The 22,870-nt window shown below is 37.6% G+C and overlaps 1 protein-coding gene across 1 annotated transcript in view; it reads left to right on the forward strand.

Annotated features, from left to right (window-relative positions):
* Positions 1-22,870, forward strand: part of ARFGEF1 (ADP ribosylation factor guanine nucleotide exchange factor 1) — a 126,026-nt gene that overhangs the window by 81,697 nt on the left and 21,459 nt on the right. The window contains exons 15-23 of the mRNA XM_065903561.1: positions 1,931-2,042; positions 2,387-2,592; positions 2,860-2,944; positions 6,619-6,790; positions 8,765-8,916; positions 12,235-12,363; positions 13,277-13,435; positions 13,683-13,827; positions 19,308-19,398. Coding sequence (XP_065759633.1) covers positions 1,931-2,042; positions 2,387-2,592; positions 2,860-2,944; positions 6,619-6,790; positions 8,765-8,916; positions 12,235-12,363; positions 13,277-13,435; positions 13,683-13,827; positions 19,308-19,398 — 1,251 coding nt within the window. The remainder of the gene's footprint in view (positions 1-1,930; positions 2,043-2,386; positions 2,593-2,859; positions 2,945-6,618; positions 6,791-8,764; positions 8,917-12,234; positions 12,364-13,276; positions 13,436-13,682; positions 13,828-19,307; positions 19,399-22,870) is intronic.

Below are 22,870 nucleotides of genomic sequence, written 5' to 3' on the forward strand. Positions count from 1 at the left end.
TCTTGTAAAGTCAGTTTTCCTGCTAAACTGTGTGCTATCAGCTCCTGGGCTATTTTGGGTCTAAATAGGCCCATACTGCTTTCTTTCCTCTTACCGCCCATCTCGTCCTTCAAAGAGATTCTCTAAGGAAAACTGAACTTGCTGGCCTTTCTCTATGAATCTCAATCCATGAATCTAAACTGTTTAAAAAAATACCCTTATATGTTTACTTGGCTTGCTACCTCGACTGTAAAGCTTTTCTTCCTGAATCTTAAGCAGCAGCTTTTGCTAAATATTCAGGGGTCCCTTTTTGCTGTTAATGTAAAAGAAAAAAAGTTGATGAAATGTACACATACTCATTGTCATAAAACTATAAAATCTCAAAAGTAGCCTCAGAAACAGCCATCAATACTTCCTCTCTGTCTGGGATGATTTTTCGTCAGTTAGAGTGAGAGCCTCTGAAGAGCAGAGGTTGTGTTTATCTTTGGGGAGAATGCTTGGTTTTGATTTATGTATGTGGCAGCAGTTTAATTAGGAGTTGATAGGGGCGTGTTGGGAGGACAGAGCAGGGAAGGACGTTTCAGACAGAACGGCCCTGGCAGAGGGACGGGAGGACGTTTGAGGACCATGGTTAAGTGCAGCAGGGCTGGAGGTGGGCGGGTAGTGGCAGGAGGTGACACGAGGGCATTGAGTTGGATCCAGATTACAGGGGCCTCTTTTCTCCGTGTAAAGGAAGTTCTGTCTTGTTCTCAGCGTTGGTGTGCTATTGAAGGATTTTAAGCCAGAGGACCATCAGTGATAGATTTCTGTTTTCAACACATGACTTTGCCAGCAGCCTGAAGAAATTATTAGAATGTGAGCAAAACAAGAGATAGGGAGACCAGTTAGGAGCTCTTGCAGTACCCAGGTGATGGGGCCCCAAACTAATTATTGGACCAATGAAAGGAGAAAGGAAATGATTTCGAAACAGAGAGGTGACACTTAACTTAGATATTAAGCCATGAAGAAGAATTCTCCACTGAATGGAGCACAAGGGCATGTGGAGGAAATAAGATGCTGCAAATGCTTTTTATTTAGGGAATAAGAAGGGGATGCCTGGAGGTGGATGAGAGAGGAACGAGCTGTATGGAGGAAGGTTTTGTATGTCTGTCTAATCAGTGTGAACTTTATTTTGAAAACACAGGGTGTATAAATTTTTTTTATAAAGGAAATAACGCCATCAGGTTATAGTTAAAACAGTCACCAAAATTCCAGTTATGTGTTTTAAAAGCAGGAAACTTAGAATTAATCATTGGATAAAAGGAGAATGAGCCAAGATTGCTTGAGCACTTGCTGCTGCTAAGTCGCTTCAGTCGTGTCCGACTCTGTGCAACCCCATAGACGGCAGCCCACCAGGCTCCGCCGTCCCTGGGATTCTCCAGGCAAGAACACTGGAGTGGGTTGCCATTTCCTTCTCCAGTGCATGAAAGTGAAAAGTGAAAGTGAAAAGTGAAAGTAAAGTCGCTTCAGTCGTGTCCGACTCTTCGCGACCCCATGAACTGCAGCCTACCAGGCTCCTCCGCCCATGGGATTTTCCAGACAAGAGTACTGGAGTGGGTTGCTATTGCCTTCTCTGTGAGCACTTAGGGAGACTATATATTAAAAGCATGAGATATTTAGTATTCATATCCTTACTCAGAGTTCATCTAATGAAGGGCCCTATCTCACATAACATGTGAAATGATCTGTATTCATGATAAAGATTGCCCTCCTTTTGAGAGTCTTGTCTAAGAAGAAAAAATAAAGAAAACTTTGCATAATGTATTATTTTTTGTGCCCTTGTTCATTGATTATTTTAAGTAAACTGTTTTTCTGAGTGCTGGAAAGCTAATTTACTGGAGTTTTAGATCTTTTCAGGGACTATGAATGATTTCCTGTTTCTAATGTTCCTTTTAACTTTAACATCATCCAGATTTACTAAGAAACCAAAGAGAGGAATCCAGTACCTCCAAGAACAAGGGATGCTTGGCACCACCCCTGAAGACATTGCCCAGTTCTTACACCAAGAGGAAAGATTAGACTCAGTAAGAGCACCATGTTACTTCATCCTAGCCTTTTCTGTAGGATTTCTTTTTAAGTTAATAATAATGTGTGTTGCTGCCCCTTTCAAATGCCCTCCTAAGTATATAAAAATAAGCTAGCTATCCTTACTTTTGCTTTTTAATTTTCTATACTCAAAAAAAATCTTGATTTTTGTTTTTTAATGCATTTGGTACATTTAACTTCATGTTCAAAATAGTTAATTAACCCTGTGGCTAATGGACTAGTTAACTGTGGATCTTATGGACTTCTCTGCTTTTTAAAAAATTGGGTTTGTGGGAAATGTAATGTTCCACTAGGATATCAATTTCTGTCTTTTATTCTTCAGACTCAAGTGGGTGAATTCCTGGGAGATAATGATAAATTTAACAAAGAAGTCATGTATGCTTATGTGGACCAACATGACTTCTCAGGAAAAGATTTTGTTTCAGCCCTTCGTATGTTTCTGGAAGGATTCCGTCTTCCAGGGGAAGCTCAGAAAATTGATCGATTGATGGAAAAATTTGCTGCAAGATATCTAGAATGCAACCAAGGGTAAGCAGGATTCAGATTCAAATGTTTATTGATTGCTGGCTGTATCCAGACCCTCTTCTGGGAGCCTCGGGTGATCCATAACCCCCTGCCCCAAGGAACTTAGATTGTCTGTAACCTGGAAGTGATGAGACAGTTCCATAAAATATTATGAGATAGAACATAAATCTTGAGAGATAAAATGAAAAGTGATGTGGGGTTAGAGGTAAGTTATTTAAATGATACATGTAAACTGTATAAGTTTATAACATGACACGTTTATTTTTCCAGACAAACCCTTTTTGCTAGTGCGGATACTGCTTATGTTTTGGCTTATTCAATTATCATGCTGACCACAGATCTCCACAGTCCACAGGTATGGTATTAATCATAATTTTAAAATATCAGACATCCAAGAAATGTTTAAATTTCATTTGCCTCATAAAATTGTAATTCCTTCTTAAATATTAAGGAACTGTCACTTGATTTCTGATAGCCACTAATAAAAACATTATTTTTAAGGTTTTAGGTTTAGTTTCCAAAAACTTGGGGGAAATTATCTTTATAAATAAATCTATTTGCAAGAATTTCTTAATGCTTCTTAGGGATAAGCTCTTAATGATACTTGTTGCTCTTGATAGAAGAAATAAACTATATACTTACTATTAAGCAGAGATGAACTGGACAAATTGTAAAGTTTAAGATTAAACTTTTTAGGAATTTCTTGGATATGTATTTTGAGATGTTTAAGGCAGGATTGATACAGAAAATGTTGACCACATGTAAGATTTTAATCATTTAAAATTTGTCTTTGGCTTACTACTGGCAGTATTACAGAAGCAACTCACTTCCAGGGCTTTTCATTATCTAGCATGACACTTTTTCCATGGTTTTATGAAGCAGTCTACAGATAAAGACTTATTTGAATATTTTCATATCAAGAGTTTTCTGTCAGGTTTTTCAGTCTAAGCCAAAAGTGACTTTACATTTTACACTGCCTCCCTTTGTTTTCAGAAGGTCATACTTTTAACAAATTTTGTTCTGTTAATGAATTATAACATTAAATGCATCTGTGTCATATCTTCTTAATCTTTTTTTCTTGTGGTTGATTTACAGTGTTGTGCCAACCTCTGCTACACAGCAAAGTGACTGTTATACACATGTGAGAGTGATAGTCGCTTGGTCGTGTCTGACTCTTTGCAACCCAGTGGACTGTAGCCCTCCAGGCTTCTCTGTCCATGGGATTCTCCGGGCAAGAATACTGGCGTGGGTTGCCATTCCCTCCTCCAAGGGATCTTCCTGACTCGGGGATAGAACCCACGTCCCCCACGTTGCAGGCAGATTCTTTACCATCTGAGCCACCAGGGAAGCCCCAGTTATACACAGACATTCTTTTTTTAATATTCTTATCGATTACAGTTTATCCTAGGATATTGAATATAATCCCCTGTTCTGTATAGTACAACCTTGTTGTTTATCCATCCTATATATAATAGTTTACATCTGCTAATCGCATACTCCCAGTTCTTCCTTCCCCTCCTCCCTTCCCCTTGGCAACCACAAGTCTCTTCTCTATGTCTGTTGAGTCCTTCTGTTTTGTAGATAAGTTCATTTGTGCCATATTTTAGATTCCTCATAGATTCTTATATATGTACATTCTCGTGTAGGTTATTTTCTTCTAAAACTTCCTTGAATGTTCTTTCACAGTTTCCAGATTGTTAAAAATTTCTGGACACATACCAGTTAGGGAACATTCTCTCAAAATCAGTGCCATGTCTGTGGCCCTGTCGCTGTCACTGACCACGTGCCTAAAGTCCCACACTCTAGCAGTGCGCGCTGCCTCTGAGATGCTGCTCCCTGTCAGGCTGGTATCCTTGCTCCCATTCAGCCTGCCAGCTCTCAAACAGCTTAGGAGTCCCTGTGAGGATAGGTGGCCTGTTAGAAAATTGAACCCCATAATCAGGACCCTATGTGATTTATGATGCAGGACCAGATGAACTGTAACAAATGGTAGTTTTTTTTTTTTTAAAAAGAACACAAGTAACTTTAAAGAATTTTCTTAAGACTAATTCTCTGCATTCTTGTTTTCAGAGTTAAAGTGAATTCCACAAGTCATTTATGTTCCTTTACTAACTAGAACATTTATAGTTAGACTACCTTTTATATATAGTGTGAATCAGTTTTTAAATTTTGAGATATATTTAGAACATGTTAAATTTTTTTTTGTTTATTCATCTTCATCAGTGGTAACAATTGGCTTAAAGAGATTTAAGCATTAATACTTAATTAGGCACAGCTTAATTTAAACATATAAGAATAAATGTCAAGAGTAGTGTTCCATAAAAGATGAGCCAGAGAAGAAAAAGTAGGATTATGTTTCACACTACTCCCAGAACCCTGCTGTGGCAGAAGTGTTCCGTTTGAGCAGTGTGTTTTTATTTTCTGTACCTGAAACTAATGTATTCTCTTCTCTAATGTTCTGGGAGCTCCTTGCCCTCCCTCCCAACCTAGATCCACAAATATACTTTATTGCTACTTCAGATTTTCTGCCAAGATTTGTTTTGTGTCCATCTCTGTCTCTCATTGGTATGATGTTAACATATTGTACCATGTTCAGAATTTCCATTGATGTTAATCTTGTAGCCTCTTACTGGAAGCATTTGTGTGGTCATTTATTTTGATGTCCCTGGGTCATTGCTTTTTTAGTACTCATTAGAAATTTAGGTGAAATGGCTTTCTTTTAATGTTTTTTAAGTGCCTTAACTCAAGTTTTTAAAGTTTTAGTATATTAGAGCCTTTTTCCCTTGAGTAATAATGATTACATTTGAAAACTTTTATGGTAATATTTTTACTTTTTTGTAGGAAAACTGCTTCTCTCATCTTTTCTGATATTCTAGAAAGATCTCTTTGCAGAGTAGTCAGAACAGGTGGTGCAGTGGTAAAGAACCCGTCTGCCAATGCAGGAGTCGTAAGAGATGTGGGTTCGATCCCTGGGTCAGGAAGATCCCCTGGAGGAGGGCACAGCAACCCACTCCAGTATTCTTGCCTGGAGAATTCCATGGACAGAGGAACCTAGTGGACTACAATCCATGGGGTCACAAAGAGTCATACACGACTGAGCACGCACAAGCACAAAACTAGTTAAATGTTTGTATCCCAGTTACTATGTCTTTTGGACCTTTTGGTTTCTCTATAGTTATTTTTGCAAACTTCTGATCATTTACTCCTGATGTTGACTGTTATTTCATGTACCTTCTTAAAAATTTACAAGAGCTTTATCTTTAGAGGTGCCTTAAATTCTTTGTGGAAAGTGGTAGGAATATATTTAACTAATAAGTAAATGTATCTTCAGAGATGTCATGACTTCTGGGTTTTATCCACAGGGTTTGGGGATGTAAAGCAGAAAAGTTTTGGTTGCGTTAGTTATCAAGTTCAGTAGCAGGGCCACCATCATACATACTACAGATTTATACTTCACAGTCTTACCATGGTATGCAGCATGATGTTCCTGTTGAGCGTATCCTTAAACAAAACGAAAAGTTCAAAGAATACTTGGTCCACATCACCTAGCATTCAGTTAACTGCTGAGTCAGTCAGCAAGGCTGTTATCTGATTTTAAATAAATTTCAGCTCTTATTACTCATATCCATTGTTACATAAAATCAGTTCTCAAATCATTAGCAAACACACTTATGTTCTTTTGAATGCAGATCTGAATCTTTTTGGTAGCATAAGTTTCTAATGATTGTTATGATCCTTTTTTAAAGACTCTGGCTAGAGCTCTTAAACCTTGTGCAAAAACAGTTTCATTATTCCATCTGCCTGTTTTCTTATCACAGATCACTCAGGGGGCCATCACAGCAAGGTGAATTAGCATATCACCAACCTAGGTCTTTCTACATTGTCCTCATTTTCTGTGCCTTCCTTTTTTTACTTTAATGTCTGCCTTGTTTTGTATTTTCCACTTTCTGTCTCATGGTATTTATAAATTCTCTTATATGAGTATTTTTCTGTTCGTTTTTAAGAATTATAACAGTTGTTCATTTCTAGGTTAAAAATAAAATGACCAAGGAACAGTACATTAAGATGAATAGAGGCATCAATGACAGTAAAGATCTCCCTGAAGAGTATCTGTCAGCCATCTATAATGAAATAGCTGGAAAAAAGATATCAATGAAAGAAACGAAGGAGTTGACAATCCCTGCAAAGTCAAGTAAACAGAGTAAGTGTCCAGATCAACTGAATCCTGGTTGTTTAGGAGGAAAAAATATGGTTCTTAAAAAGTTAAGTTATAGTAGACCAAGTATCACTTATTGTAATGAAAAGTATTATAATACATTGTTTGATGATCTGATTATGTCTTTCTCCATATCCTGACGAAAGATAGCACAGATCAATGATAAATGGAAAATGCTATATACTATGCATGAATTAGCATACATTGAGTATACACTTGTCCACCAGGCAGTTAATCTCAGCACGGACTTGGAGAGCAGAGGGATTGCTTAGGCAGCCCCAGTAGTCAGGCTTCAGCTCTTCTTTCTTCTGCCTCCTTGTTGTCTTATTTTCATTGGTTCACCTGTCATTACCCGTTCACAGAAGCTAGAAGTAGGAGTGATTGAAGGAGATGGGGAAGGTTAGGATCATGGGAGTCAAGGGGGTTGGAAATCACTACTTGATGTGCACCACAAATTATGTCACTCTGGCGTTCCTAGATCTGACCGGCGTCAGGAGCGCCCTGTGCCTGGCTCCATTCTCAACATTCTGTCTGTATAGACACTAGTGATTAAAGTAGAGCTAAAACCAGACTGCAGGCATGAGGTTAGGGTAGTGGCTCAGTAATACAGAAGGAGAGCGCCTGCCTTTCTGAGCAGCTTCCACTTGGAAATGAAATCTCAAGCTTCATCAAAAAAAACAGATTGCAGCAGCAAAATTCTCTTGACAGGTTATTGGTGTTCAGTTGCTAAGTCATATCTGACTCTTTACGACCCAATAGACTGTGACTGTTGACAGGAGAGAGGGTCCAGAAGGCCTGTGTGATATGTGTGTTTCTAGAAGTTGATGAAGAATTATAGGGTGGGAGTCAGACACTCTGGAGATAATGTTAGAAGGAATAGTGGAGTATAAATGGCCTTCTTTTTGGGGAGTATAGGAGTGATTCTGAGGAATTTTAGTAAGTTCTCCCTCGTTTTATAGACAAGGAAGCAGAAGTGCAGAGACCTAGGACCCTTAAAGGATCTGTGAGCTGAGTGCAGTGCGGAAGCTTTTGTTAAATCTCTGTGCCTAAAACCTGACGAGTGGCAAAGGCTGACCCAGATGTCAGCATCCTTGGCTCTTAACTGCAGTCCGACACCAGTCAGCATTCACATGGTAGCGTCATTCTCTAATAAAAAATCGTTAAGTGTATTGATCAGGATTTCATTTTTACACCTGAGTAGATGCCAGTTATCTGATTTCATTTTCTTTTTCATACCCACATAATGATGTCTTCCTATTCCTCTTTCTCTGGTCTGTTCTGTGTACAGTGCTAGGAAGTCACTGGGAACGCTGGGTATAGGAAGGGGGTGGCAGTGTGCTGAAATTCTGCAGTCATCCTGAATGTGAGGCCTCTGTTTTCTTCTTAACTCATGAGATCCCTCAGGTCGTACAGATGTACCATGGCCTCTCGTCTGTTCTAGCCCTCGTTTGGGTTGTTTCCCTGGCGCTTTCAGTGTGACAGATTTGTGCCTACTCTTGTCCCTTTTTGTAGATTTTCTGCGTATCCCTGAAGCCTAGTTGAGGATTTTTTTTCCCCCCATTTTTGAGGTGAAATTCTTATAACACAAAATAAACTGTTTTGAAGGGAACAGTTACTGGTGTTTAGTACCTTCAACGTGTTGTGCAACCACCACCTTGATGTAGTTCCCAAATATTTCATCACCCCCAATAAAGCCCCGTATCCATTAAGCAGTTCTTCCACATTCCCTGCCTTTCCTCAGCCTCTGGCTGGCACCAGTCTGCTTTCTTTTTTATGGATTTACTAGTCTGGATATTTCATCTAAATGGAATCATATGTTGTGTGTCCTTTGCATCTGGCTTCTTAGGACCATTTTGAATTAGTATTCATTGGTCATGTTGATTATTTTATGCTGAAACGTCAAAATATCATTCTTAAAGGCTTTATATATTAAATGCTTAATGGTGTTTGCTGTTTCAGATGTAGCCAGTGAAAAACAAAGAAGACTCTTGTATAACTTAGAAATGGAACAGATGGCCAAGACCGCTAAAGCGCTCATGGAGGCTGTGAGCCACGTCCAGGCACCTTTCACGAGTGCCACACACTTGGAGCATGTGAGACCCATGTTTAAGGTAAGAGTTACTAACGACTTTTGGTTGTAGTATATACATTTATATGTACTGCTGTTCAGCATATTTTTAAGTTAAGGCAGTACGGTGATACAACCCATTAGTATAGATCCAGAAGTGAAAGCCATTATTATTTAGGTATGCATGATTAGTAATTCATAGGTGTGTGACCTTAGGAATAGAAAGGTTTGGGGAGAATTCATCTCTGGCCTGGTTTCCCCTGAGTTCTCTTTAGATCTTGGGGGTTCCCTGACATCTCAAAGTGACCTTGAGCCTCTTGCTATCTTCCAGTGCCTATGGCCGAGGGGCTAATCTGAGGGTTCTTAATGTTCCTGGGGCCCAGAAAGTAGCATTGGGAGCAAAAGGGAACTTTCTTTTATGTTTATAGATCTAGTTAGGATGGTACTTACTACTTCTTTATAATTTGATTTTCCATTTCTTCTTCATTTTCCTATACTTTTTTTCTATCTTTTCTTCAAATTCCAGAATGAGTAAGCAGTGCATCATAAGGGTTATAGGGAACTGGAGGGGAGTCTAGTCAAGGAAAATGGGAATTTTTCCTAAAGAAGGAAAAATGGGTCAAGTACATGTCCATTTGTAAGACAGTGCAGTTAGAGGGTCTGTGGAGGGTGAAGGTTATCACTTGAGTTCTTCAGACATTAACTGCATTTGTGTGGTAGTAAAAGATGATGATATTTCAGCTCTAATATGTTATAGTTCTACCCTTGCTTTAAGGTCTGTGTGATCATGGTATTTCTAAAAGTTGATGGAAAGTTACAGGCTCAGAGTGGGAATTCGGGGAGAGAATGTTAGAAGAAATAGTGGAGTATCACCAGCCTCTCTTTTACCGTAATATAGGAAATGAGATTGAAATTAAGAGCACTTATTATGAAATAAGTTACAAAGCAAGTTTTTGTTCTTTTTTGAATAATCTTATGCCTTTGTTTTGTTTGCAAATGTTTTTGGTAGAGAGGAGGTGGAAGATGAAAAAACAAAAAGAAAAGGAACCAGTCATAATTCTGCCACTCAGAACATTTCTCTTACTATATTTACATACTACTTTTTATCTTGTTAAAGAGTTGTGATCCTACTGTGTATAGAATTTTGTAACTTGCTCTTTCTCACGTAAGTGTTTTCCCATGTCATTGGGAATTCTTCATAAATAGCTTTTATGGTCTCTTCTCTGGATTAGGTATCATGTGTTTAATCCTCTGAGCTGGAATTGAGAACCTTTTCTCTCACGCCATTTCTACTGTCATTACCTTTTCAGACAGTGTCCTTCATTTCTCACTCTTAATGCTAGAGTGTTCTCTTGCCTGGTGTCTGTGTCTACTATTCTGCTTCTCTTACCCATTTACAGAGCACAGAATATTTAAAATACAAGTGAACTGTCACCTTCTTCCTTAAAGCCATTCACTGATTTTGCAGCTGTGGTGAAACCTAACACACCCAGAGGGTCTGAATACCACGTGTGGTCTGGCTCCACCTGCCTCCAGCCTTATCACTAGGTTTCCTCTTGCTGTGCTGCAGTCACACTGGCATTCTTTCTATTTCTAGAGTGCCCTAAATTATTTTTTCTTCAGAGCATTCACACAAGCTGTGTCCTCTGTCTAGAATGCTTTTTCCTTCTTGCCCAAGTAGTTTCTACTTTCATTGTTACTTTCTTAGTGAGTTCTGCCCTGGCCTCTCTAAATCAGGTCTCCTTTCATACATGCTATGTTCTTCCTTCACTGTATTTATACATTTATTTATTTTAAACCTTAATGTCTGTGCTAGACTTTAAACTCTGGGAGGTAAGGGAGTACATCTGTTCGGTGACTTTTCTCAAAGTCTGACACAATGGCTTGGAATTAGTGCTCAGTAAGTAAGCATTGGTTGAGTCAAGGAATAAATGAAAGATTCCTAGAAGTGATGTAATGTTAAGGGATGTAGTTAAGAAGCTTTTTATGTATGGCCAAATCATATTCTACAGAGGCTTATACAGTTGAGCAGACAATTTCACTGTCCCCTGGATGTTATTTAGGTATAATTTGATCATTCTTTAATTTGCAGTGGGGTTGTCACAGGCTTAAGAAGCTTATACTTCTTGTATATATTAAATAGAGATGTGTTGTTTCTTCACTTAGCATAGGATGCATAATGCATTACTTTCCTGAGGTGCTTTGTATTTTAAAGTCCTGCCAGTCATATGCTTCCCATAACATCTCTTTGTAGTGGCAATCCAGGTACTAAAGAGGAAGAAATGAGGTTCAGAAAGAAAGAGGTGAAATAAGTGACAATGCTAAGACTGAAAGTTAGGTACTGTGACTTATGTTCCTTTGTTTAGGAATTACACTTCTGCACTTCCTGAGGTTTCAAAGCTGTGGGTAATTCTGTCTTAATAATGCAGAAATTTTTTTTTTAGATCTTTTAAAAATTCCAGTTATTGTTTCTGTACCTTGTCATAAATACTCTTCATCGGTGTGGCTATACATAGTTCTGCTTCGTTTTGACTTATTAAAAGCAGCAAATACTCTTATCAGACATTTCAAAGTTATACACGCACACACACACACACTTATATGTATACCAGTATATACACACCAGTATATACGTATATGTTTTGATATGAAGACTTTCAGTAGTCATGGGTACCTCTCTTTTTTTAAATTTTATATTACAGTTTCAGAAGGTATTTAATTTTGATAAAATTTAGTGTTTGTTGGTTTCATAGTCTGTAAAGAAAATGTATTTTATTGAACTATATTTTAAAATATTGTTCAACTAGGAGCCAGGGATATCACTGCTGTCTCACTGTAAAATAGTAATATTTTACTAGAAAAAATATAAGGCTAAATTATACCCACAGAACAGGCTTAAAGAAAAGAGAGTAATGTAAGTCTTACAAGTAGAAAACAGTTAAAAGGATTTTTTTTGGAAATAAAATTAGTCCATGAAATATTGCAAGAGACACAGCTTGCAGAGAGAGATGAATTCTGAAGTCAGGGGTAAAATTAATATAATTTATGGATATAGACTATCCCCATTTTTTATTAATGTGAATAACTCATAGGTGCTATGCTTAAAATGTATCTGCCGTCTTCTCTTGAATGTACAATTTTGCTCTTTCACTTACTTCAGCCCAGACAGCATTACATAGTTTTTCTTTTTTTCCTAATCAAGCTCTCCAAATAACTATGCCTAGAAACTCATTGCTCTTTTTCAGAACTTCCACAAATCATTCATTGTCTGAAAGCTTTGAGAAATGTTAATGTGGTCTTATCTTAAAGTTTAGTTATCATTTGATGTTCATGCTACATTTTAAATTTTTACCATTTCTAGTTGGCTTGGACCCCTTTTCTGGCTGCATTCAGTGTGGGTCTACAAGACTGTGACGATACTGAAGTAGCCTCTCTTTGCCTGGAAGGTATAAGATGTGCAATCAGAATTGCATGCATTTTCAGCATTCAGGTAACAGAATTTTGCGTTTGTAGCCAATCTGGAAAACATCAATTACTTATGTCATTACTATAGTTTAAATCATTTCTTGTGTTGACAGTGTTAAAAAACTAATTTCAAGTTTATAGTGGAGTTTAAATGAATCTTAATATTTTAAGTTTCCAAAAAGCTGTTACAAAACAGGGTAGTTCTCTGTTGATGTGTCTACCATTCATCATAATAACTTCGTGTTGAAGTTTTTTTTTCTGTATAGAATATTAGCTGTGTGGAAAATTTCTAAGAGTTTGAATTCCTGTATTGTAATTTGAATATCATATTTATATTGCGTGTTCTTACTTATTGAAGCATATAATACTTTTTCATATTTTATATTTATAGATATTATTTCATAACTTTATTTAAGTCTAAGAACAGGTTATCTTTAAGAGACTCAAGTATCAAGGACATAATTCTTATGAAGATAGTCCTTTCTAATAAATTATATGCTTTGTCTGATAATAAATTTTATCCAGTGCTTGCCTACTTTCTTTTTGAAAACCCATTTCACATTTAATTATGAATGTTACAGCATAAAAAGCATAGTCTTAACTGTAGGGGGAACATGAGCAAATTGGTAAATCGAGTTTCTCCTACTTCACACAAGTCACTTGATGTATGTGTTCAATGAATGCTTTCTTACTACATGAATTATTGTTACTGAAATTTCATCTTCACTTGACACCACCATTGCCTTTCAGTTTTAAAAATTCATCCTTTTTGGCTTCATATTAAAATTTAAAGAACTATAGTTTTGAGGTGTTATATGTAATTCATGACATAGTTGAAAACTTAATAAATTAAGTAAACATTTCATCAGTAGGGAACCAGAGCCTACTCTGTTATGCTTACAACCCCGTGAGTTCTCTTTCTCTGTCTCTTTCAACAGCTGGAAAGAGATGCATACGTCCAGGCGCTGGCAAGATTTACCTTACTCACAGTGAGTTCTGGGATTACTGAAATGAAGCAGAAGAACATTGACACAATCAAAACGCTTATCACAGTGGCTCATACAGATGGAAATTACTTAGGAAATTCATGGCATGAGGTATAAGCACTTTCTTTTTTCTTTTGCAATTTGGTTTATAAAATGAGCTAACACTAAATATTATATTACTGACATGCTTAAGTGTTTGGGGAGAAAATTAATCTTGTACATTCAGGATTAAGTACATTTAACTTTTTTATGCTGATTTATAATGTAGCCTGTTTTAAATTGTGACTTTGTACATTTAAATATTTTTATGAAGATTTTTAACACAGAATTTAAATTTGTTTTTCTTTTTGTAATTAAGATTCTGAAGTGCATCAGTCAGCTGGAGCTTGCTCAACTTATAGGAACTGGAGTGAAGCCTCGGTACATTTCTGGAACAGTACGAGGCAGAGAAGGATCACTTACTGGAGCGAAAGATCAGGCTCCTGATGAATTTGTGGGGCTAGGTGAGAATTTTTTGAATTACTTTTGTGAAGTATCACAGTTGTTTCTAACTTACTCAATATAAGTAACTTTATTGTATAAGAGAAATATGATTAGAGGGCTAGGATAGAATGCCCTTTGGCTAACCTTATAAGGGTTAAGCAAGATAACATTGTAAGTCTTTTTTGCCTGGTCCAGTTTGCAATATTAAATGACCCTTAGTCTTAACCATAGTTGAGGGTGGGAGAAATGTGCAGTTTAAAATTACCTCCTTTTACATTAAAAAAAAAAAAGAATGAAATGCTGCCATTACAGCGACCTGAATGGACTGATACTTCGTGAACTAAATCAGACAGAGAAAGACAAATATTATATGATGTGATATCACTTACATGTGGAATCTAAAAAATAATACAAGTGACTCTGTATACAAAACAGAAACAGACTCACAAGCATAGAAAGCAAATTTATGGTCACCGAAAGGAATAGGGAGAGAGGAAGGGATAAATTAGGAGTATGCAATTAACAGATACAAACTACTATGTAGAAAATGGATAAGTGACAAGGGTTTACTGTATAACACAGGGAACTATATCCAATCTTTACAATAATCTATAGTGGAAAATAATCTGAAAAAATGTTTTAAAAAATTACCTGCTTTTAAAACTAAGCAGGTAAGTTAATGAGTGAAGGCTTGTTTAAGATGATAAATAGTTGGGGGCACCTGGAGAAAGCATTCAGATGCAGATTTTTTTAACGGCACTATACAGACATAACCCAAGTCTTAGGCCAGTGTGGAAACTGTCCCATGGCGCCCCTTGAGTTCATTGCAGCCAGGCGCATCCAGGTTTAACCCAGCAGGAAAAAAAGGAAGGTACTGTCAAAAGCAGATAAAGAAGAACCAAAACCATACATTTCTAATCATAAGTGGAAAACATTCTTCCAGGGAAGAAACAAAGGTTAGACGGTCTTTGACTTTGAATATGTACTTCTGGGTTTGAATTCTTCCTTGTTTCTTCTTCACTTGTGCTGCTTCTTCACTTGTGCAAGATGTATGTGCAAGTTACTTCAATTTTCTGAGCTTCAGGTTCCTCTTTTCCAAACTAATCATAGTATCTACTTACAGAGTTGTCAGAATTACAATATGTTAACGCATAAGTGGACTTAGTGCTGCTATACTGTTTCTGCATTGTTGTTGTTTTTGTTCGGTCACTGAGTCATGTCTCACTCTTTGGGACTCCATGGACCGCAGCACACCAGGCTTCCCTGTCCTGCACTATCTCCTGGAGTTTGCTGAAACTCATGTCCATTGAGTCCGTGATGCCATTCAACCATTTCATCCTCTGTTGGCCCCTTCACCTCCTGCCCTCAATTTTCCCAGCATCAACGTCTTTTCCAGTGAGTCAGCTCTTCACATCAGGTAGCCAAAGTATTGGAGCTTCAGCTTCAGCATCAATCCTTCTATTGAATATTCAGGACTGATTTCCTTTAGGATTGACTGGTTTGATCACCTTGTTGTCCAAGGGACTCTCAAGAGTCTTCTCTAGCACCACAGTTCGAAATCATCAGTTCTTCAGTGCTCAGCCTTCTTTATGATCCAGCTCTCGCATGTTTTTGGATTATTCTTTATCTGGCCTCCCTACCCCACTTCTGACAGAGAAATCTAGAGATACAACCTAAAAAAAAAAAAAAAATGAATACACCTGAGATCTAAGAATACTTACATTTACCTTTTAAGGCTTTGTGCTATATATAACATTGTACTTCTGGACATTCTCTTTTTATCATTTAGTGATTTCTCTGTTATTGCCAGCAGTAAAAAGTCTTACAGAAGAATTTGAGGATTGAAAAGCGACCCACAGGGAGGGGAGTAAAGATGAGGACCATGTTGTGGCAACATGTGGACTCATGTTGAGTGAGTTTGCAGTGGTAATTCAGCAGTGCAGTCAGCACCTCATTTGTAAAATACCAGTGGTGTTCTGTGGTTCTGGGAGGTGCAGCTATAGACAGCTGCAGGATTTAGAACTGCTTGAGCACCCGCATGGTTAGTGACATATAACCTAGAAGTCTGACTCAGACATTAGAACTCTAATTGTTCCAGAAAGTAGCATGAGATACAGATGAAAAATATTTACAGGTAAGTGAAGTGAATGTGCATTGATTGATTCAGCTGCTTTTGAACAGTCTTTCTTTCTAAGGCCTTGGGAGTGAAGGAGAGCCCAGATAAAGAGGGGTGAGATCGCTAGGGCTCAGTTTTGGCAAGTAACAGAAGTAGGTTACACTAAAAATAAAATACCAGTGGAATATTTTATTTTCTATCAGTGTTAGTAAAACAAGAGAAATCATACTTGCAGATCATGTTTATTGGAATACTTGAAAATGAGTTAAAGTTAATTGAATCATTGTGCTGCTCTGCTGCTTAGGTTGCAAAGAGGTGACCTGACCTGCCTTCTCCCTTCAGGAAAAGGGAATTTATATTAAAATAATCACATTTGGAATCTGGAACTGAGATTGAGATAAAAATTCCAGGCCTCCAAGCTACATGAGCAACTGACCACGCCTTTCACCTCTGTGTCGTCCCCTTCTCTCTGCTCCGCGGCCTGCTCCCTTCTGCTCTCGTTGCTGAGGGATCAGGTCTCAGGCTCTAGTCTGCGTCCTGGAGAAGCCCCTATGCTGACTCAGCCCCGCTTGGGCAGAGCTCCCCCCTAGTTGAGCCCGTCTCGGTGGTTGGTTCCTGGCTCTCCCAGCATGGCAGGTGTCCACCCTGTGCAGCGGTGTCCTGGCATCTGCTCAGGATGCTTTAGTCCACACTGAAGCTAGAGGAGGTTGTGGTGCAGACGGTTGAGCTGACTTCATCTGTATATAAGTTGTTTTTTAAAAATAAACTATTAGCCTCCTTTGTTAACAGGATCTATACCCCAAATATTGATGTAACCAAGTTAATAGGGCTGAGTGTATATTTATCTCACTTCCTTACAGATGAGATACAAAACTATACTTTTAATTTTTGGAAACAGGAAACCTTTGTTATTAAGAATAAATAGCATATGAATTATTAGATTTGAATTATATGCGTACTATTATGATATGTATTATGTATTATTAAGTTTTAAAATTCAGTTGCTTGGTCATATAAATCTTGAGTGAATTTAATGACATCTTACATCTTTGTTCTTAGTTAATCTAATTGTTTGTTCTTTAAGTTATTTCTTTGGTAAAACCAAAACTATTGGCTTACTACTTGTACTGTCATACAAATGTTTGATAGATGTCATATATTTATGAAATTGGTTCTTGGATTGTTAGGCATTTTAAATCTTCTTTAAATAGGTCTAATGATTATAAATTATTTTATCTAAGTATAGAAGGTACAGAAATCTCTGTGGGAAGGACATTCAGTTGATACACAGACGAAGTTACATAGTGACTGGCATTCTTTTCTCACAGATTTTTCTTCATTAAATTCCTGTAACATGCTACATACCTCATATTGCTTGACACTATCCTCCTACCACCTCATTTCTCAGTCACTTATTTCAGACTTTCATCCTTGTTCACTTGTATTACAGAAATAGACCCTTAATTTGTCTGCATGGCTTCAGTGGCTCTTCATGTTTCACTGTGTTCTACAGATATTACCAGAATTATTTTTCAGAAAATAGATTGGATCATGTCGGTCTTTTAAAAGACCTAATGGTTCCCTGTTTTCAAAAGTAGAACATTAAACATGATGGTCAAGGTTCTTCACATTCTGTTTCTGGACTGTCTATCCAGCTTCGTCTTTTACTGCTTGTTGCTCTCTCTCCTTCCTTGTCCCCTGCCAGATCATCCAGTTTATGGCTACATCTGAGTGTGTTGGAACATGAACTTCACATGCCTGCTTCCATTACTTCATATATGCTGCTCCGTCTTCCTGAATTGCTTTTTCTTCTTTCTTTCCCACATGATAATCCTTTCAGATCTAACTTGAATTAATATTTCATAATACGTGAAAACTTGCCATGAGCTAGCATCCGCATTCTCCCCTTCCCCTATAAAAATTAGTTCTGTTTAGCCATGCTTGTGTTACATATATATAATTAGTTGAGTTCAGCCATGAAGTAATCATCAGATTGTATTAAAGTAGGTAATAAGTCTGTCTCTCCTGGTAAATCATTAACTGCGTGAGGACAAGGATCACATTCTTTTCCCTTTGTTCAGTTCCTGGAGTAGATTTTGAGTTCAGCTGGTTTAAATAACACCATCTATTACGTCTGCATTCAAAAAGCCATTTGCGTGTCTAGTTAGTCACAAGCATCTGCTTTGAGTAAGGTAGAGGAAGACAAAAAAAAGGTGTACGATTTGCTTCCTAACATGGGAACTTTTTATCCGGCTGAGAAGGCAACAGTGACACACCTGAAGTAATTTATAGTAAGAAACTAAATGGAAGAAATTCTGAGTTGAGCAGTACTTATTCAAGTAAATACTTCATTCAGAGGAAGGCGAAGCAGTGGAGGGGAATCCTTCATTGAGAACTCAGGTTGGGTCTCAGTAGATAAACTTTAGATGATGGCCTGAAGAGAGACATATGTTGGAGGGAGCTGCCTTAAGTCCTAGGCTGAAAAGCTTATACTTTATCTGAAACTAATAGTAAGCAAAATAAAGGTGGTGATTTAGGAAAATTAATCTCCAGAAGAAGAAAGGAGATTAAAGAGGGGGGAAAATGAGCAAAAAGGAAGGCAGGAAACTGTTACAGTGATTCAGTCCTGAAATGACAATGGTCTAAACTAAGTAGGAATGAAAATGAGTGAATCAAATGAAAAACAGGCCAGAAGATTTAGTGATAATGGAAAAAGGGAAAGATATTAAGAGCTTGAGAACTGGGGGCGTTGTTTTGCTGTCTGCAAACACATGGAACCAATGTTGGGGGAAAAAACCAAGTGATTTTGTTGAATAAGAGGATATTATAGCATACCGGTTAAATTTTCAGTGAACATTTGTAAACAAGGGACTGAAGATTACCTTACAGGAGAGATCTAATTGTATGGAATTGGGAATCCTCCTAAGTAGATACATTTGGAACTGGGGTTGGTTCTGTTTCTTACATGCTGAGGGAGGGGTTTCCCTGGTGGCCTAGTGATTAAGACTCTGCGCTTCCACTGCTGGGGGCACAGATTCTGTCCCTGGTTGGGGAAGTTCTGTATGCTGTGCGTTGCAGGGGTGATGGTCAGGGGAGGGGGTTTCTCTTAAACATTGAGAGAAATTCTGCCTAATGTCATTGAGTGATTAAAAATTTCAGTGTCCCTAATTTGTGTGATCTTTGCAAACAAGTTTGTGTCTTTACCCATGTCTGTATACCACTTAGTATAACTCAGTAAGTCACTGATGCCTAAAAGAATTGTTCACCCAAAGCTTTCTTTCATTAGGAAAATGACTGATTTTATTAGAAATGTGTTTTAGAACTGTAAGTACATTCTTTCACTGAACTATTTTCACACTGAAATGACTCTTTTATGTGTGGTAGTTGGAGGAAATGTGGACTGGAAGCAGATAGCAAGTATTCAGGAATCCATTGGAGAAACCAGTTCTCAAAGTGTTGTCGTTGCTGTAGATAGGTAAGGTATCTGTTTTATTCCCCTTTCAGATGAATACTGTTTTAATTCTGTAGCATTTAGATGTGTGTTGCTCATTAGTAAAAAGAAAAAAAATGATTGCCAAATATGTTTCCTATATTGTGATATGCTATGATTTAAATGATGAAGTACCTACAATTTTGCTTTTAAGTCACAGAATATAGGAAGGAGATAAACAGTATGAAAATTTAAGTGACCGTAGACATTAGTGGGCATTAGGGAAATGTTAACCTTGATGAGAAATAACACAGTTTTTGTTTTCCTCTATTTTTTAAAAATTTCCTTTATAAAAATTGTACTCCCCTTATTTTTCCTATTTGAAAATAGAGTATAATTTATCTTCCTGAGTGTATGATAGGGGATTGCATTATGGGGAAAATGAAGGGGTTTGTTGGCAATTCTCACTGGGGAGAATTATATTTTATAGTATATACATTGAGAGATATTCCTCATCTTTAGTCTGGTTTTCTAAAAGAATATTTCTAAATATTTCTAAAAGAATATATTATGGTTTGTTTTACTATAGAATATTCTAGAATATTTACTATAGTATATTCTAGAATATTTACTATAGAATATTCTAGATTTAAAAAAAACCCCAGTATTCAAAATAATGTCTAGTATTTTTTTTTTTAAGAAGATGAACGTTTTCCATATGGATGCCCAAATAATTGAAACCTAACATTTTGTAACACTGGTGTTTACATTTTAGCACTTCTGATGGGAACTGTCAAAAATACAGTGTGTTTTATAATCTTTCCTTGATGCTTAGAGACTCCCGCTGATCTGTTACTTTACTTTGCTGTAGATGAAAACTTTTTGCTCTTAGATGGAAGTAGAGTGTTTAGCTGTTACTGACCCTGGCAGTACTCCCTGGAACTTCTTACTTGGAAAGAATTCTTAGTGTCCATGTGTCCACTTGCTTTTTTGGGGGTGAAGGGGTGGAGGGAGGGGCTTAATTTGCCTTTTTCTTGGGACAGTTGAAAAAAGATTATATATCGTTTTATACCTACTATATAACCCTGAGATTTAACATGTGCTTTTCAGAGTGCTCTCTGGGAAGGGAATTTTTAATTAGAGTGGATATATGTATAACTGATTATATTACACAAACAGAAAAAGTGCTTTCCGTGTGTTACTTCATTTAATCCTCTCAGTAGCATATAAGATACACATTATTACTGTCCTCAATTTACAGATGAGGAAACTGAGACAAGGGGGGGTTAGATAACTTGCTCCTTCCTGCAGCCAGGCCAGTCTGGTCATGATGATTACAGTGACACTTTCATTGGCAGAGAATCTGAGGAATAGCGCCAGGGGTGCCCTCAGCCTCTCGGCCTATCTGGCCGTGTGTGCAGCTCCGGCGCACTGTAGTGTCTGTCTTGCTGCTGCCAGGGTTGACCTCCTCCAGATGATCTTCTAGCCACCGAAAAACACATCATCACTGTTAGGAAAATCGACCCAGACAAGAGTCAAATTGTACTTACTGGTCTTGTTGCCATAACATACTTCATGTGACCAAAGCCAGTTCTGATTTATCTAGTTGGCCAATTTGTTGCAGAGAAACATGTAATTCATTTGAACAGGTGATCTGCCTCTCCATTTTAAGAGTTTGTGCAATTTCAGAAGAGTCTTAGTACAGATTCTATTAGTAAGTCACTGTCTCAAACTCCTCATCACCAGATACTTCTATAACATAGATTCAGGGTCCACAGTTTTATGTACAACCTCAGTATTTACATTTTACCTTATTGTGAAAGCATCAAAAGTTACATTTTTGATTTGTTACAAGATTTATATTATTCTTATGTGGTATGTATCACAATTTCTCGTTAAGTCACTTCTGAATTTATGAGTATCTGAGTTTATTTTTATTTATGATATTCTGCTTCCATAGGCTGACTCAGTGAGACAGCCCTGGTAGTCAAGACGGTGGTTGAGAATATTGTCAGGCATCATCCTTGAAAGTCCTGTATTTGTTCAGCAAAAAGGTTGTTTTTCTGACCTTAGGCCTATTGTTCTGAATAATCTGTTGTGATAAGTATAAGAACCAAACATGCAAAATGGAAATAATAATTCTTTGCTTAATTATATATAGGTTCTGTTTTTTACTGGAAAAAATTTTTATTTCATCAAAATCTTTAAAATGGTAAAATTTCCTGATTATCTTCATTTTTGTGTTTGGAATCCTGTATTATTAGAACTTAAGAGTGTGAGGGCACTTTAACCTGGAGTCCTTGATCCTCCTGGATTTGCCAGGGAAACATTTTCTAGGTGTTGTTAAACCAGCTATTTCTTAAATGTTATTCAACTTTGCGGGGGTAGATTTTGTCCAGGAACGATTTACCCCTGAAAGTCAAAAATTATGTAGCACCATAGTTTTTTATTTAATTGTTGTTTTTTAAGCACACCAGATCTGTCCCACACTTTGGAATATTCTGTCACCTATCAGAAAATATGGACTACTCCTCCCTGTTTTCTCATAAACGTCTTTCAATTGAGTCTAAGCCATAAATGTTATCTCTGATATTTTCACTATAAAAACTTTAGATACGCAGTCATTTCATCTGCCTGTATGTTGCATGCAGCTTAAAGTTGATTTGATCTAGAATCTGCAAGTTTCATCTTTTTTTTTTTTTTTTTTTTTGCGTTGTTTCACCACTATCATAATGTGTAAGAATTCAGTAAATCTGTCAATCTTTTTTTCTTGCTTTTCAGGGGCATGTCTTTTAATATTAGCACACAAGATTCTCATGCTTCTGTTCTCTGCTTTTCACACAGGCGTGTAGAATCCATTTTATAGTTGATGTTGTGAAGCATAACTGTTTTCTGCCTTAGTATATTAAGGCTTTTACTATGAATGCCTCCCCCAGACCACTCTGCTCTCCCATATGACTTATCTTTAATGGAGCATTTCTAGAAATATAGTGACCCTTCAGAGGCTACCAGAGTGAGTGGGAATCAAAATGCTCTTTCCCAGGACGGATGCTCCCCTGCTGACATCACCTGAGTCTGCAGAGCCTGGCTGTTTGCTTGCGGTTCTCTCTGGCCATCTTCACAGGGGTCCTTGCAGCTTCCCCTCGAGTTCTCTGCTGCTGTTCTTTCCTCCCTGGCTCTTTGTCACTTGCCTCCTCCTTGCTTAAAAGGGATTCTTTGTTTCCTTTGTTGTTTTTCCTATTGTTTCCCTTGTACTGTTTGGGTTGGACTTTGTGGTGTGGTTTTTATAGCCACTGCCTTCCAGGTACACGCCTCTAGTTTGAGAAACAGCTAATGACATTCATAATGCAGAGTCTAGCACTTCTCATTTTTGTTCATGTGAGAGGGCGGTAGCCTTTATTTTAAATTTCTGGATCCAATCTAACCACTAGGTTCACTGAGGCCCCATTACTCTTACTACCCCCCCGCCCCCCACCCCCATAGTGTTTTCAGTCAGATTTTTGAACTTTTGTTTTGT

This window comes from Muntiacus reevesi, chromosome 12 (genome assembly GCF_963930625.1).
Source record: "Muntiacus reevesi chromosome 12, mMunRee1.1, whole genome shotgun sequence".
NCBI classification, from domain to species: Eukaryota; Metazoa; Chordata; class Mammalia; order Artiodactyla; family Cervidae; genus Muntiacus; species Muntiacus reevesi.